A 15,637-nucleotide genomic window follows, 5' to 3' on the forward strand; every position below is an offset into this window, starting at 1 on the left:
CTGGAAGCTTCTATTTCCTGCGTGTTTTTTACATTCCCGTTCCCTCACCCCATTCCCCTTGGCGTCCATCAGCTTGTCCTCTATATCTGTGGGTCTGGTTCTGTTTTGTTTAGTCATTTGTGTGTGGTGGTTGTTTTTAGATTCTACATATAAGTGAAATCATACAGTATTTGTGTCTTTCTCTGACTTATTTCACTTAGCACAATGCCCTCTGGGCCCACCCATGTTGTCATCAATGGTAAGATTTCATTCTATGTTACGGCTGAGTAATATTCCATGGTGTACATATACCACCTCTTCTTTATCCTTTCGTCTTATCGAAGGACACCTAGGTTGCTTCCGCATCTTGGCTACTGTAAATAATGTTGGTAATGAACATAGGAGAGGGGTGCGTATATCTTTTCGAATTAGTGTTTTTGTTTTCTTGGTATAAATACCCAGAAGTGGGATTGCTGGATCAGACGGCACCTGTATTTTTGCCTTTTTTGAGGCATCGCCATACCGTTTTCTTCGTAGTGGCTGCCTCAGGATACAATCCCATCAGCAGTGTACTAGGGTTCCCTTTTCTCCTCACCATCACTTATTTGTTGACTTATTGATGATAGCCATTCTGACAGGTGTGAGGTGATTGATATCTCATTGTGGTTTTAATGTGCATTTCCCTGATAATTAGTGATGGTGACGATCTTTTTGTATGTCTATTGGCTAGCTCTACTTCCTCTTTGGAGAAATGTCTATTCAGGTCCTCTGCCCAGTTTGTAATTGGATTGTTTGGGGGTTTTTGGTGTTAAGTTGTATGAGTTCTTTATCTATTTTGGATATGAACCCTTTATTGCAGGGGTCCTCATACTTTTTAAACAGGGGGCCAGTTCACTGTCCCTCAGACCGTTGGAGGGCCGGACTATAGTTTTTAAAAAAACTATGAACAAATTCCTATGCACACTGCACATATCTTATTTTGAAGTAAAAAAACGGAATGGGAACAAATACAATATTTGTATTTGCATGTGGCCCGCGGGCTGTAGTTTGAGGACCCCTGCTTTATTGGATGTATTACTTGCAAATATTCTCCAGTTTAGTAGGTTGTCTTTTTGCTGTGTGGATGCGTTCCTTTTCCGTTCAAAAACTTTTAGTTTGATATAAAGCTATTTGTGTATTTTTTTCTGTTGTTACCCTTGCCCAAGGAGACATCTCCACAAAGATACTGCGAAAGGAGACATCAGAGCTTACTGCCTGTGTTTTCTTCTAGGAGTTTCATGTCTTACATTTAAGTCTTTAACCCATTTTTAGTTTATTTTTGCATCTAGTGTAAGAAAGTGGTTCGCTTTCATTTTTTGCATGTATCTGCCCAGTTTCCCCAGCACCACTTACCGAAGAGACTGTCTTTACTCCATTGTATATCCTTGCCTCCTTTGTCATAGATTAATTGACCATATAAACGAGGATTTATTTCTGGGCTCTCTATTCTATTTCATAATATATCTGTTTTTATGCAAGTTCCATGCTGGGTTTTTGTTATTGTTGTTGTTTTAAATATATTTTTATTGATTTCTGAGAGGGAGAGAGAGAGATAGAAACATCAATGATGAAAGTCATTGATAGGCTGCCTCCTGCACACCCCCTACCAGGGACCTAGCCTGCAACCCAGGCATGTGCCCTTGACTGGAATAAAATCTGGGACCCCTCAGTCCACAGGCCGATGCTCTATCCACTGAGCCAAACTGGCTAGGGCCCATGCTGTTTTTTATTATTCAATTAATTGTGGTGACATTGGTTAATAAAATTATACAGGTTTTAGGTATACAACTCTCCAGTACATCATCTGAATGTTGTACTGTGTGCTTATCACCCCAACTTACCATGCTGTTATTATTGTAGCTATGTAATATAGTTTGATATCAGGGCATGTGATCCCTTCCATTTTGTTCTTTTTCAAGGTTTCTTTAGCTATTTGGGGTCTTTTGTGGTTTCATATGAATTTTAGGATTAGTTCTAATTCTGAGAAGAATGCCATTGGTATTTTAATAGGGATGGCATTGCATCTGTATATTGATTGCTTTAGGTAATGAGGACATTTCAACAATAATGATCATTCTAAACCACGAACAAAATAGATCCTTCCATTCATTTGTATATTCTTTAGTTTCTTTCTTCAATGTCTTACTATTTTCAGAGTACAGGTTTTTCACCTCTCTGGTTAAATTTATTCCTAGGTATTTGTGCTTTCTGATACAATTGTAAACAGGATGGTTTTCTTAATTTCTCCTTTTGATAATTTATCATTGGTGTATAGAAATGCAACAAATACTGATCTGCATATTGACTTGGTACCCTGCAACTTTACTGAATTCATTTGTTCTAACAGTTTTTTGGTGGTCTTTAGGGTTTTTATATGTGGTATCATGTTATCTGCAAATAATTAGTGTTTTGCTTCTTCCTTTCTGATTTAAATGCCTTTTCTTTCTTTTTCATGTTCGATTGCTGTGGCTAGGACTTCCAATACTGTGTTGAACAGAAGAGGAGAGAGTAGGCATCCTGGTCTTATTCCTGATCTTAGAGGAAGAGCTTTCAGCTTTTCACCTTTGAGTGTGACATTAGTGAGTTTGTCATATGTAGTATTTATTAAGTTGAGCCCTATTCCTCCTATACCCACTTTGTTGAGAGTTTTTATCATAAAATAATGTTGAATTTTGCCCAATGCTTTTTCTTTTCTTTTTTTTAAAATATATTTTATTGATTTTTTACAGAGAGGAAGGGAGAGAGATAGAGAGTTAGAAACATCGATGAGAGAGAAACATCGATCAGTCGCCTCCTGCACACCTCTTACTGGGGATGTGCCCGCAACCCAGGTACATGCCCTTGACCGGAATCGAACCTGGGACCTTTCAGTCCGTAGGCCGGCGCTCTATCCACTGAGCCAAACCGGTTTCGGCTCCAATGCTTTTTCTGCACCTATGATCATATGATTGTTTTATTTTGTTAACGTATCATGTTGATTGATTGATTGATTTACTGGTGTTGAACCATCCTTGCATCCCACTTGGCCGTGGTGTATAATCCTTTTTATTTTATTTTGTTAAATTAGTTATTTATTTGTACAAATCCTCACCCAACGATACTTTTTCCCCCCATTGATAGAAAGGGAGAGTGAATGGGAGGGCAGGAGGGAGGGTGGGGGGGGAGAGAAACATTGATGAGAGAGAGAGAAATATCGATGTGAGAGGCACATTGATGGGTTGTCTCCCGCATGCACCTAAACCAGGGTCGAGGATTGATCCCAGGCATGCACCCTTTGATCTAACCACTGAACTCACCAGCTAGGGCTATAATCCTTTTTTATTTTTAAAATAAATCTTTATTACATATGTCCCCCCCCCCACTGACCCCTTCTAGCACACCCTCTCCCTCACCCAGGCCTTCACCACCCTATTATCTGTGTCCATGGGTTTTGCATACATGCATACAAGTAATTTGGTTGATCTCTTCCCACCCACCCTCCACCACCTTCCCTCTGAGATTCTGCTATCTGTCCTATCCTTCTATGTCTTTGGGTCTATTTTGTTCATCAGTTTATTTTGTTCATTACATTCCACATATAAGTGAGGTTATATGCTACTTGTCTTTCTCTGACTGGCTTATTTCACTTAGCATGATGCTCTCGCGGTCCCTCCACGCTGTCTCAAAGGGTAAGAGATCCTTCTTTTTTACTGCTGCATAGTATTCCACAGTGTAACCATACCACGGCTTTTTTATCCACTCATCTGCTGATGGGCACTTGGGCTGTTCCAGATCTTAGCTATTGTAAATTGTGCTGCTATGAACATAGGGGTGCATACATTCTTTCTGATTGGTGTTTCAGGTTTCATAGGATATATTCCTGGAAGTGGGATCACTGGGTCAAATGACAGTTCCATATTTAATTTTTTGAGGAAACTCCATACTATTCTCTATAGTGGTTGCACCAGCCTGCCTTCCCATCAGCAGTGCACTAGAGTTCCCTTTTCTCCACATCCTTGCCAGCGCTTGTCATTTGTTGATTTGTTGATGATAGCCATTCTGACAGGTGTGAGGTGATACCTCACTGACATTTTAATTTGCATCTCTCTGATGATCAGTGACTTTGAGCATTTTTCATATGTCTCTTGGCCATCTGTCTGCTTTGGAGAAGTGTCTATTTAGGTCCTTTGCCCATTTTTTAATTGGATTGTTTGTCTTCCTTTTGTTAAGTTGTATGAGTTCCTTCCTTATATATTTTGGATGTTAACCCTTTATCAGATGTCTCATTGCCAAATATGTTCTCCCAGAGAGCGGGCTCCCTTTTCATTCTGTTGATGGTTTCTTTTGCTGTGCAGAAGCTTTTTATTTTGATGTCATCCCATTTGATAATTCTCTCCTTAGTTTCCTTTGCCTTAGGAGCTGTATCTGTAAACATATTGCTACGAGAGATGTCTGAGATTTTTGCTGCCTACGGTTTCTTCTAGGATTTTTATGGTTTCATGACTTACATTTAAGTTATCCATTTTGAGTTTATTCTTCTGTATGGTATAATTTGGTCTAGTTTCATTTTTTTGCATGTATATGTCCAATTTTCCTAATACCATTTATTGAAGAGACTGTCTTAACTCCATTGTATATTCTCACCTCCTTTGTCAAATATTAATAGAGTGTAATGGCTTGGATCGATTTCTGAGGTCTCTGTTCTATTCCATTGATCTATAGACCTTTTCTAGTGCCAGTACCAGGCTGTTTTGATTACAGTGGCTTTGTAGTATGGTTTAATATCTGGTATTGTGATGCCTTCACCTTTATTCTTCTTTTTCAAGATTGCTGTGACTATTCGGGGTCTTTTTTATTCCATACCAGAGGCCCGGTACACGAAATTCATGCATAGGTGGGGTCCCTAGGCCTGGCCAGCAATCAGGGCCTATCGGGACTGTCTTGCCCAGTCCTGATCAGAGCCAGGCCAGCTGGGGCCTGCTGGCTGCTGAACAGGGGCTGCTGAATGGGGCCTGCCAGATGGGGCAAGGGACCACGGGAGGTTTGCCGGCGGGGGGTGGGGGGGGTGGGGGGGCGTTGGTGGGACAGGAGGGGTTGGCTAGCTTTAGGTTGGCTGTGGGAGTACACTGACCACCAGGGGGCAGCTCCTGTTTTGAGCGTATGCCCCCCTAGTGGTCAGTGCGTGTCATAGCGACTGGTCGACTGGTTGTTCGGTTGTAATGGTTGCTTAGGCTTTTATATATAGATAAATTTTTGGAGTATTTGTTCTAGATCCGTGAAATATGTTGTTGGTATTTTAATAGGGATTGCACTGAATTTATAGATTGCTTTAGGTAGTACAGACATATTAATGGATAGTATGGACATTTTAATTAAGTTAATTCTACCAATCCATGAACACGATATATTCTTCCACTTGCTTATATCTTTCTCTATCTCCCCCCCACCGATGCACCCCAATCAGGGTCTTGGTGTGATCCTCTGAATGTTATCAGCCTTGATTGGCCTCACGCTATCAACCACAGAGTGAGGCGAGAGTTCTTCCAACCAGGTGTAGCAACTGGCTGCCCCCGCCCCCCTCCCTGGCCAAAACCACCTGGATAGCAAAGATCCATAGGAGATGTCCTCTGCAGCGTGTGGGACTGACTCAGCACAGGAAAGTGGAAAGTGTGGTTGCCCCCCAAGCTCCAACCCCAGAGCCCCCAACCATGGACTCTCCTCGTGCAGCTCCAGTCCACTCTGCCCTCCCTCTGCCGGAGCCCAAGGTGAGTGGCTGCACATAAAATTTTGTGTGTTCGTCCTTTAAGAGGGTGCCTGCATTTCCAGATCTCTCTGGGCTTTTCACAGCCAGATGTTATATGGGCACCTTTCTCAGTTCTGCTGCTCTGGGCTGGGGAGACCAGCTTAGGGTTTAGACCAGCCGTGGGCAAACTACGGCCTGCGGGCTGGATCCGGCCTGTTTGAAATGAATAAAACTAAAATTACCCTTTTATGTAATGATGTTTACTTTGAATTTATATTAGTTCACACAAACACTCCATCCATGCTTTTGTTCCGGCCCTCCGGTCCAGTTTAAGAACCCATTGTGGCCCTCGAGTCAAAAAGTTTGCCCACCCCTGGTTTAGACCCCAGAGTTCTCAGTAGGAACCTCACACAGCTGAGATATCCCTCCAGAACTTCAGCTGCTATCTGTGGGGATCCAGCCACCCCTTTCATGTCTTCACGGTTCCTACTAGTCTCTATGCGGTCTCCACTTTCCATCCTTGACTATCAGAGCTCTCTCCAGCTAGCCTTCAGCTGATTTTTCTGGGCAGTTTTTCTGTATTTTAGTTGTATTTCCAGTTTGGTCCTGGGAGAGTGTCAGTGTGACTTACACTCACTCTGCCACCATTTTTAATCCCTTGTAATCCTTTTAATGTATTGTTGAATCTGATTTGCTAATACTTTGTTGAGAATTTTTGCATCTATGTTCATCAAGAATGTTGGCCTGTAATTTTTGTATGTAATATTTTTGTCTACTTTTGTTATAAGGGTAATGTTATCTTTATATATTGAGTTTGGAAGCTTTCCTTTCTCTTCAGTTTTTTTCAATAGCTTAAGGTTTTAGAAGAATATATATTAACTAGAGGCCCAGTGCATGAATTCATGCATGGGTGGGGTCCAGCTGGCCCGCCTCAATGGGGGCCCAATTGGGCCAGGCCAGCAGGGGGAGGGGCCAGCCGGCCCCGCCCCTGATTGAGGTGTTGGGGGCAATCGGGAGCTGGCCGGGGCGGGGGGCGCCGATTGGGGGCCCAGATCAGGCCGGTTGGCTGCTGCAGTCACTGGGCTTTTATATATAGAAATTCTTCTTTGAATGTTCAGTAAAGTTCACTTGTGAAGCCATTTGGTCCTGAACTTTTATTTATTGGGAGGTTTTTGGTGTTTTTTTTTCTCTGCTTCAATTTCATTGGTAGTAATTAGTTTGTTTAGATTTTGTATTTCTTCCAGGTTCAGTCTTAGAAAGTTATATACTTTAGAAATTTATTTATTTATTCTAGATTGTCAAATTTGTTGGCATATAATTGTAGTATTCTTTAATGGATCTTTGTACTACTATGGTGTTGGTTGTTACTTCTCTTTCATTTATGATTTTATTTATTTGGTTCTCTTTTTTTTTCTTGATGAGTTTGACCAAAGATTTGTCAATTTTATTTATCTTTTTAAAGAAATAGCTCTTAGTTTTATAGGTCTTTCCTATTGTTTTCTTAATTTCTCTTCCATTTATTTCTGCTCTGATCTCAACTATTTCTTCCTTCTGTTTACTTTGTTTTTTTTCTAGTTCCTTTAGGTATAGTTATAGTATTTATTTGGAAATTTTCTTGTTTCTTGAGGTAGACCCGTAAAGAGTTCCCTCTTAGAACTCTTTTTGCTACATCCCATAAATCTTGACAAGTTGTGCATTCATTTTTATTTCAAGATATTTTTTTAAATTTCTTTTTTGATCCATTGGTTGTTTAGTAATATGTTGTTTAGTCTCCACACATTTGTGGGGTTTTTTTTTCTTTTCTGTAGTTGATTTCTAGTTTCATGTTATGGTGGTTGGAAAAGATGTTTGATATGATTTCAATCTATCTTAATTTTATTGAGGCTTGTTTTGTGACCTAATATGGAGAATGTTCTATGTGCACTTGGAGAGAAATATATATTCTGCAGTTTGGGGGTGAAATGTTCTATGGATGTTTATTAAGTGGATCTGATCTAATGTGACATTTAAGGTAATTATTTCCTTATTAATTTTCTGTTCATTATGGAGATATGTCTATGTATTCATTGATGCGAATGGGGTATTAAAATTCCTTGCTCTTATTGTATTATTGTGGGTTTCTCCCTTTGTGTCTATTAATAATATTGTTTTATATATTTAGATACTCCTGTGTTGGGTGCATAAATATCTGTGATTGTTATATCCCCTTCTTGAATTGACCCCTTTATAATTATGTGATGTCCTTCTTTGTGTTTTTTAAAACATATTTTTGTTTTAAAGTCTATTTTGTATGATATGAGTATTGCTACCTCAGATTTCTTTTTTCCCCCAGCTTTCTTTTCATTTCTATTTGCATGAAATATCTTTTTCCATCTCTTTACTTTCAGTCTGTATGTGTCTTTCGATTTGAAGGGAGTCTCTTGTAAGCAGCGTATAGATGGGTCATGGGTTTTAATCCATTCAGTCACCCTGTGTCTTCTCATTGGATAATTTCATTCATTCACATGTAAAGTAGTTATTAATAACTGTGTACTTACTGCCATTTTGTTAATTGATTTTATTCTCCTCTGCTCCTTTCTTCTTTTCTCTTCCCTTGTGGTTTGCTGGTTTTCTTTAGTGTTTCATTTGGCTTGTACTCTGGTTTTTGTATACTTTTTATAGATTTTTGGGTTTTGGTGTATGTATATATTATTTGGTATAGATATATATTATTTGATATATATATATATACATACATATATATATATATACATATATATATACACATATATATATGTATATATATATCAGTCTATTTAAGCTGATAGGTGTTTAAATTTGACTATAGTCTATAATGACTACATTTTTACTCCCCCCTCTACACTTTGTTAGTGATGTCATGTTTTAGATCTTTTTGTATTGTATATCTCCTAACTACTTATTTTAGTTTGAATTGAGTTGGAAACTTTTTTCTTTTTTTACCTTGTAGTAGCTTCTAAAATGTCTGATTTGCTGTATTTATTAAATATTTGGCTTTTTCTGTGCGATTTTTATCTTTCTCCTCTTATTGTATTCCTGTTTATGGCCTTTTCTGCTTAAAGAAAATTCTTTCACATTTCTTATAAAACTGGCTTAATGGTGATGAACTCTTTTAGTTTTGCTTATCTGGGAAACTCTATGGTAATCTTGGCTGGGTAAGTTATTCTAGGCCAGTGATGGCGAACCTTTTGAGCGCGGCGTGTCAGCATTTTGAAAACCCTAACTTAACTCTGGTGCCGTGTCACATGTAGAAATTTTTTGATATTTGCAACCACAGTAAAACAAAGACTTATATTTTTGATATTTATTTTATATATTTAAATGCCATTTAACAAAGAAAAATCAACCAAAAACATGAGTTCGCGTGTCACCTCTGGCACGCGTGTCATAGGTTCGCCGTCACTGGCCTAGGTTGCGGGGTTGTTTCTTTTAGTATTTTAAAGACGTCTTGCCACTCCCTCTGGCCTATGAAGTTGCTGCTGAGAGTTCACCTGATATCCTTGTGGGATTTCCTTTGTACGTAACTTATTATCAAGATTGTCTCTTTTGGCACTTTAATTACAGTATGTATTCTAGTGAGTCAATTTGGGTACTTCTTGTTTGGAACTCTCTGTGCTTTCTAACCTGGACCAGGTTAGGAAAGTTTTCAGCCATTATTGCCTTAAATAAAGTTTCTGTTCCTTTCTTCTCCTTCTGGGATCCCTATAGTGCAAATATTTGAACACTTTGTTATCCCAGAGGTCTCTTACTCTACCCTCATCCTTCAATTATTTTTCCTTTTTGCTGTTCTGATTGGTTTATTTCCACTAGTCTTTTCCCAGGTCACTGATTCATTCTTCTATGTTAGCTAATCTGCTATTGATTCCTTACAATGTATTTTTTTTTCATTTCATATTATATTCTTCAGGTCTGCTTGGTTCTTTACTATACTTTCTAAATCTTTGTTGAAGCTTTCCCTACGTTCCTCTGTTTTTCTGTCAAGTTTGGTGAGCATCCTTATGATCATTTCTTTGAATTCTTTATCAGGCAAATTACTTGTCTATTTCCTTAAGGGTTTTTTCCCTGGGATTTTTCCTGTTCCTTCATTTGTGAGCTATTCTTCTGTCTTTACATTTTGTTTGACTTTCTATGTTTGTTTATATAAATTTAGACAGAATTTCTCTCTCTCCTAGTCTACAAAAAGTGGCCTCATGTAGAAGCGGCCTCGCTGTAGGTGGTCTGTGCCAGGTGATTTGGGCAGGCTGGAAGGAGCTGAGCAGGTCACAGTCATCTGGGGTACTGGCCTCCTGAGCTGGGGCAGCTTTAGTTGGGGAGGCCAGATGTGTATAGTAATGCCCTACTGGTCCTGTTTGCTTTCTTTGGCACCATAATTATCTTGGGCAATGTGTCAGGGAACATGCTGCAGTGACCTTGCAGGTAGGCCAGAGCACCTGGCTAGAGCCCCGGCCAGCCCGAGGTGGAATGAGTTGTAAACAAGGGAGTTCACTGGCACCTCCAACCCCAGAGAAACCCCGCAGCCCCCAGAGAGCTCCTACGACTCCCCAGCCTTCTAGTGGTCTTGCTTAGAAGCCACCTCTGTGTGGGTTTTATGTGTCAGGCAGTTTAAGAAGCTGGCTGGAGCCAGGCAGGTGCTGGCAATGCAGGCAGGTGCTGGCAGTGCTGGGGGCACTGGCTGAAGCAGCTCCTGGAAAGGAGACAGAGGTGTGTGGTAATACCTTGTGGTTCCTGCTCGCTCCCTTTGTGCAGACACAAAAGGCTCCGGGCCTTGTAGATCCTGCAGGTAGGACGCAGCACAGGCAGCCAGAGTCGAGCTCCCACCACCCTGTCTATGGAAATGGCACCAGCAGCTCCTGGTCCCTGAGAGTTGTTCCCAAAGCTTCCTGGCCTTCTCTATTGTCTCTCTCTTGTTTGTTGTTCAGAAGCAGTTTCTTCAGCCCACAGTTGTCTCGCAGGTGTAATTGTTCTCTATATACATATATATATTAGCGTTTTCAGGGAAGGGGGAAATTTAGCATTCTCCTATGTTGCCGCTATCTTGGACCTCCTCAAATTGATACTTGCTCTTAAAACTCAGCCACCATGCTGTGGGGAAGCCTAAGCAGCTGATGGAGAGGAACCAAAGCACCCCAAGTTTTAGCCCCTGCTGAACTCCCTGACCAGCTGTAGAAGTGTGCTGTTTTGGATTTCAACCTTCTAGCCCTGGTTGAGCTGCTCCAACTGACACCACATAGAACAGGGACAAGGCTCCCAGCTAAGCCTTGCCCCGATCACACATGCATGAGCAACATGAATGATTGCTGCTGTTTAAGCCGTGGAGTGTTGGGGTGGTTTGTTACTTAGCAGTAGACCATAGCAAGGGCTGCAGGGCTCCGTCCTCAAGGGCCCTGTCAGCCAGGATAAGAACTTTGGGTTTTGTTTTCATTGTGATAAGGATCCACTAGAGGACAGTGAGCGGCAGAGTGACTCAGAGGGACATGGGCGGCAGCAGGAAGCCAGTGAGGAGGCCCCTGCAGTGGTCCTTCTCAGTGGTGAAAGGTGGCTATGGAGGCAGGGGTCAGGAGAGGTGGAACATGGGCAGGTGTTGAAGCAGGATGGATGGGATTTGCTGAGGGATTGGATGTAGAATGGGGTCAAGGATGAATCCAATTTGAGTCACAGTTTGAGCTAGGTGACTGCATGGCAGCCAACCCCCTGGTGTGAGGACTCAGCTTGGCCAGGAGGCTGCTGAGACATGGTCCAATGTGGGGTGACAGTTAAGCCAGGCTGGGGGCAGAGAAGAAAAGATGAATTTGGAGGGAGTCAGGGGTAAACTGGACAGGACTTAATAAGGAAGCAGATGGCACACAAAGGGAAACCGAGGCAGCCCAGCATGGGCTTGCCCTGCTCTCTCTACTCCATCCTCTCCTCCCCAAATCTCACACAAGGTGTTGTCTAGATGTGCCAACAGCTTCCTTGGCGTGTCTGCCAGTAGGATCCCAAGGGGCACCGTGAGCTGACGGCAAGGGATTAGGCTAGCGCTTCACAAGGTGGTGCATGTTTTTGTCTCTGCTCTTTTCATGGCTTGGCCAGGGGCTGTGGGAGGTACCCAGGCAGGGTCTTAGTTAGGAGGGCATCACTGGGCATCTCGCCTCCATGAGCTGCGAGGGCAGTACCCTGACCTGGCAGAGGCCGGACATCATTTGGCACCCAGGAAACCCGGGCAAGTCTCCTCCTCTGCATGACGACACTGCGCCATAGCCCACCTCCTGGGGCCCTCGGAGCAAAGGGATGCCCGTACCTACCTGCAAGGCAAGCCTTCAGGGGCCCCAGACAAGGACTGGGGGGGGGGATTCACAGACGCTGGCCACCGTCTGTGCTGAGAAATGACCCTGGAATCTAGAGATTTCCTCCATTTGCAAATACATTTCTAAATGTCAAGAAGGAATTGCATGTTAATTAGGCATTAAAACAGGCTGCGGAATATTTAATGACATAGAAAGATGTTACTGACATATTGTCGCATGGGGAAAATACAGGTTTCAAAATGGTGCATATACCCTGGTCCCGATTTTTACTCCTCTGCCCCCAACCCAGGCAAGTACGTGATTTGGCATTCTCTGAGATATTAACCGTGGGTGGGTGGGGGGTAGCTTTTATTTTCTTCTTCTTTTTTTTCTTCCTGATGTTTCTGTAGGAAGTGTATTTAATTCTAGCATCACACCCAAAGAATTTTTTTTCTATCAAATGTGTCAATAACTTAAATTAGCAATCTGCTGCTTAATAAGCAGGAATCAGTGCTCAGAATAGAAAATTTGAAGATAACTAATCTCTCTACCCAGAAGCTACCACAGGAAAAGGCCATTTTTAGAGCTAAAAATTGTTTACTTTTCTCTTTTCACTTTTCTGTTCTCATTAATTTAAAAACTGGCATTTGTAGGATTTTTGTTTAAATGGATTGAATTTCTCTGTCCTACTTCTTACCTTTGATAAATGTGTGTGCTTATTTTTCTTTTTTCCGTAAAGGGAAAAAAATAACCTGAGTTGCTTCTAAGTGGGAGGTGGCTTTGCTTTCTAGTGACCTCTCCAGGAGGTCAGCAGGGTGGGCTGGGGGCTTCTGGGGATTTGCTGGCCCCCAGTCAGGTTCACCGTCCCCATGGGCCACGGTGAGGAACAGCCTGCCCTCCTGGCCTGGGGGAAACCGTTTCCTCATCTGAAAAATGGGGTCAGTGATACATTTTTTAAAGAGCGATGAAAAACTGGGGGTGCGTGCGTAACTGTCGGCTTTTTCCAGTGCGGACCATCCCCCGCATTCGGAGGCTGCTGTGGAGGCTGGTCTGGCCGAGCCTGGCACTGAGGAACGAGGGCCCAGGGCCCTGGCTTGTGCCCCCGCCCCGCCGCTCCCTGGCTGCGACCTGGCGGAATCCCTCCTCTGCGCTGTTTCTACACCTGTAACACGAGGACCCTGTTCCATTCCTCAGGGACCTGTTAACTAAAGGTGAGTTAGGAGCAGGGCCCACCAGGGGTGGGTGGCACACAACAGCCGTGACATCTTCCTGCAGGTCCCGTGGTGCCCTCAGAGCCTAGGGACCGTCCGGGCCAGGCCCGGGCAAGCAGGCAGCCACACTGCCCCGTCGCTGTCAGCCTCCTCCGCAGGCTGAGGCCGGTCTGAGCCAGGGCCCCTGCCTCTCGCCGCAGGCTCTGCTTCCCTCCTCGGCCGTCTCAGGATAAAGGCTGGAGCCCACAGCAGGTCTTCCCATCAGGCTTTTATTATAAAGAAGGTTCCATTTAGAGCGTCCTGGTCACCCCCCGGGCCAGGCCCCGGGCTGGCTGGGTCTGCTCTGCGGCTCCGGTCGGCCAGAGGCCCACTTGCGAGGGGAACAGAAGGCGTGATTTTTCTCAGGGGGGCGGGGGGGGGGGGAGTTCTGTGCCAGAGCTGCCCATCCTCTGGAACAGTCATTTCCAGTGTTGCGTTGGGAGCCCCTCGGTGCCCTCCCAGGTCCTCTGCACAAGCGGCAGCTGTTCACAGTTGGTGCATATAAGTTTAATATAGAAAAGCTTTCTTAAAAAAACAAAGTGGTGCTATCTTTAGAAATACTCCCAGCAAGATCAAGTAGCCCAGCTACATCCTTGGTGCAACTTAGCCCCTCTGCCCCAGACCCGCTCGCCCAGCACCGGTCCCCTTGGCTCCCGCCCTCCTGGCTCAGGGAAAGCCCCAGGCGCTGCCCACGCCACCAGCAGCCACTTAAGCAACGAAAATCTGACACTGCTTGCAACTGTGTGGCCAGGGTCCTCTCTGGGTGAGGGGAGACTGGACACGTTTTGGTGGTTAAATCAGAAACCAAACACGGGCTGGTTCGAGGCGGCCTCCCCTCCGTCAGAAAGGCTGAGGTAGTGTTTCTGGCTGCGGCCTCTGGGCCAGGCGGTCTCTCATGTCTGTTTGTGTGCGGGACCGAGTCGGGCGGGGCCCTTAGCAGCTGGCTGTGACAGCGTGCGGGGCACCGTCCAGGCTGTGCTGTTGGGTGGTGGGAACCTTACCAGAGACGGGCTGTGTCATCCAAGTCCCCATCCCAGAGGCTGGGCCTGGGGACAAGTAGGAGGGGACAGAGGTGCCCCAGGGGCCAGGGCGGGGGGCTCCTCACTCCCCCTCTCCAGTGACTCTGCTCAGTCATGGCCCAGCCGGAGTCAGAGGCACTGGGGACCCTGTGAGGCCGAGGGCCGGGTGCCTGGCTCCTTCCCAACGGTCTCCGGCGGGTGCTCAGGCCTCGCTGTAGCACTCGTAGATGTTGTCCTCCATCAGAGCCACCACCTGCTCAAACTTGTGCTGCAGCTGGGTCCGCCGGGCGGTGGGGTTTGCCTCCAGGGCTGCCATGATCTGAGGGGAAGCAGAGGCGCCGTGGGGCTACAGGCCTGGGCCCCACTGGGTCCCCGGGCAGGTCTTTGCGGAGCACACCCTGCCTGGATTTCCACAGCTGCTGGCCCGCCCTAAAGCACACATGTCCTGGGATGTCAATGCTGGAGTGGGGACCCCTCTGGGGTGAGATGGGGAGGGGGCGCCGGGGCTGCAAGGGTCAGTCCTCACACCAGGGGCACCCACCTGCGGGCGGTACCTCTTGGCGTATTTATAAATCTCGGCCATGGCCACGTTGGTGTTGAACTCATTCTGGTACTTCTACAAGCAAAGAGAAGGCGGGAGTTGGGAAGGGTGGTTAACCTGTCAAACCTGGGCCCTGCCCTGCTGCTTGTACGCAAACCCCTCCCTGGATGGTCAAGTTCCAGACCCCCCACAGCCCTGCCGCACCCGCGACTCCTCGGCCAGGTGCGCGTTCATCTCCTGCTCGCTGAGTGGCGTCATGTCGTGGATCTGCTTGTAGTAGCGCTGCACGATTTTGCGGTACTCGGGGATCTCCTTGGCGTAGAGGAGCTTGTTGGTGGGTGAATCCTGGGTAGAGAGAGCGAGGGAATGAATAAGAGAAGGAAAGGATTTGTCTTTTTCCGGACGAGCCATGCTCCCCACTCCGCCAGCTTCAGACCAGGGGCTCCTCACCCCCTCCCTCTGCTGTCCTTTTACACCGAACCCCTGCCCTGCCTTCTGTGGGGCTGTCAGGGTGAGGACCTGAAAGGGGATCTACTTCTTTTAGGGGGAAAGGACACGGGCTTTGCGCCAGCTCTCGGTCGCTCAGCGGCGGTTTTGTTTACATCCTTGCCTCGGGTGATAGGTCTTGGTGGCTAAGATTTCTGGAAGCCTGATGGCTGGCTCAGTGGAACATTCCCCACCACATGTGTTCAACGCCCGAACGTGAAATGTGCCAAGTGCACTCCCAGTTCTTTGTCACGGGCATCCTGCCTTCCGAGAGAATGCAGAGAAGTGATGCGTTTACTATCTCTCGTGGCCTATCTCTG

The 15,637-nt window shown here is 45.0% G+C and overlaps 1 protein-coding gene across 1 annotated transcript in view; it reads right to left on the bottom strand.

Moving 5' to 3' along the window:
- Positions 1 to 12,193: 12,193 nt before the first annotated feature.
- PLXND1 (plexin D1) overlaps positions 12,194 to 15,637 on the bottom strand; it is a 53,282-nt gene continuing 49,838 nt past the window's right edge. Inside the window, exons 34-36 of the mRNA XM_036332262.1 lie at positions 15,036 to 15,176; positions 14,832 to 14,906; positions 12,194 to 14,609 (exon numbers count right to left, since the gene is read on the bottom strand). Coding sequence (XP_036188155.1) covers positions 14,493 to 14,609; positions 14,832 to 14,906; positions 15,036 to 15,176 — 333 coding nt within the window. The 3' untranslated portion in view covers positions 12,194 to 14,492. The remainder of the gene's footprint in view (positions 14,610 to 14,831; positions 14,907 to 15,035; positions 15,177 to 15,637) is intronic.

The sequence above is a fragment of the Myotis myotis genome, unplaced genomic scaffold (assembly GCF_014108235.1).
Source record: "Myotis myotis isolate mMyoMyo1 unplaced genomic scaffold, mMyoMyo1.p scaffold_m19_p_13, whole genome shotgun sequence".
Taxonomy (NCBI): domain Eukaryota; kingdom Metazoa; phylum Chordata; class Mammalia; order Chiroptera; family Vespertilionidae; genus Myotis; species Myotis myotis.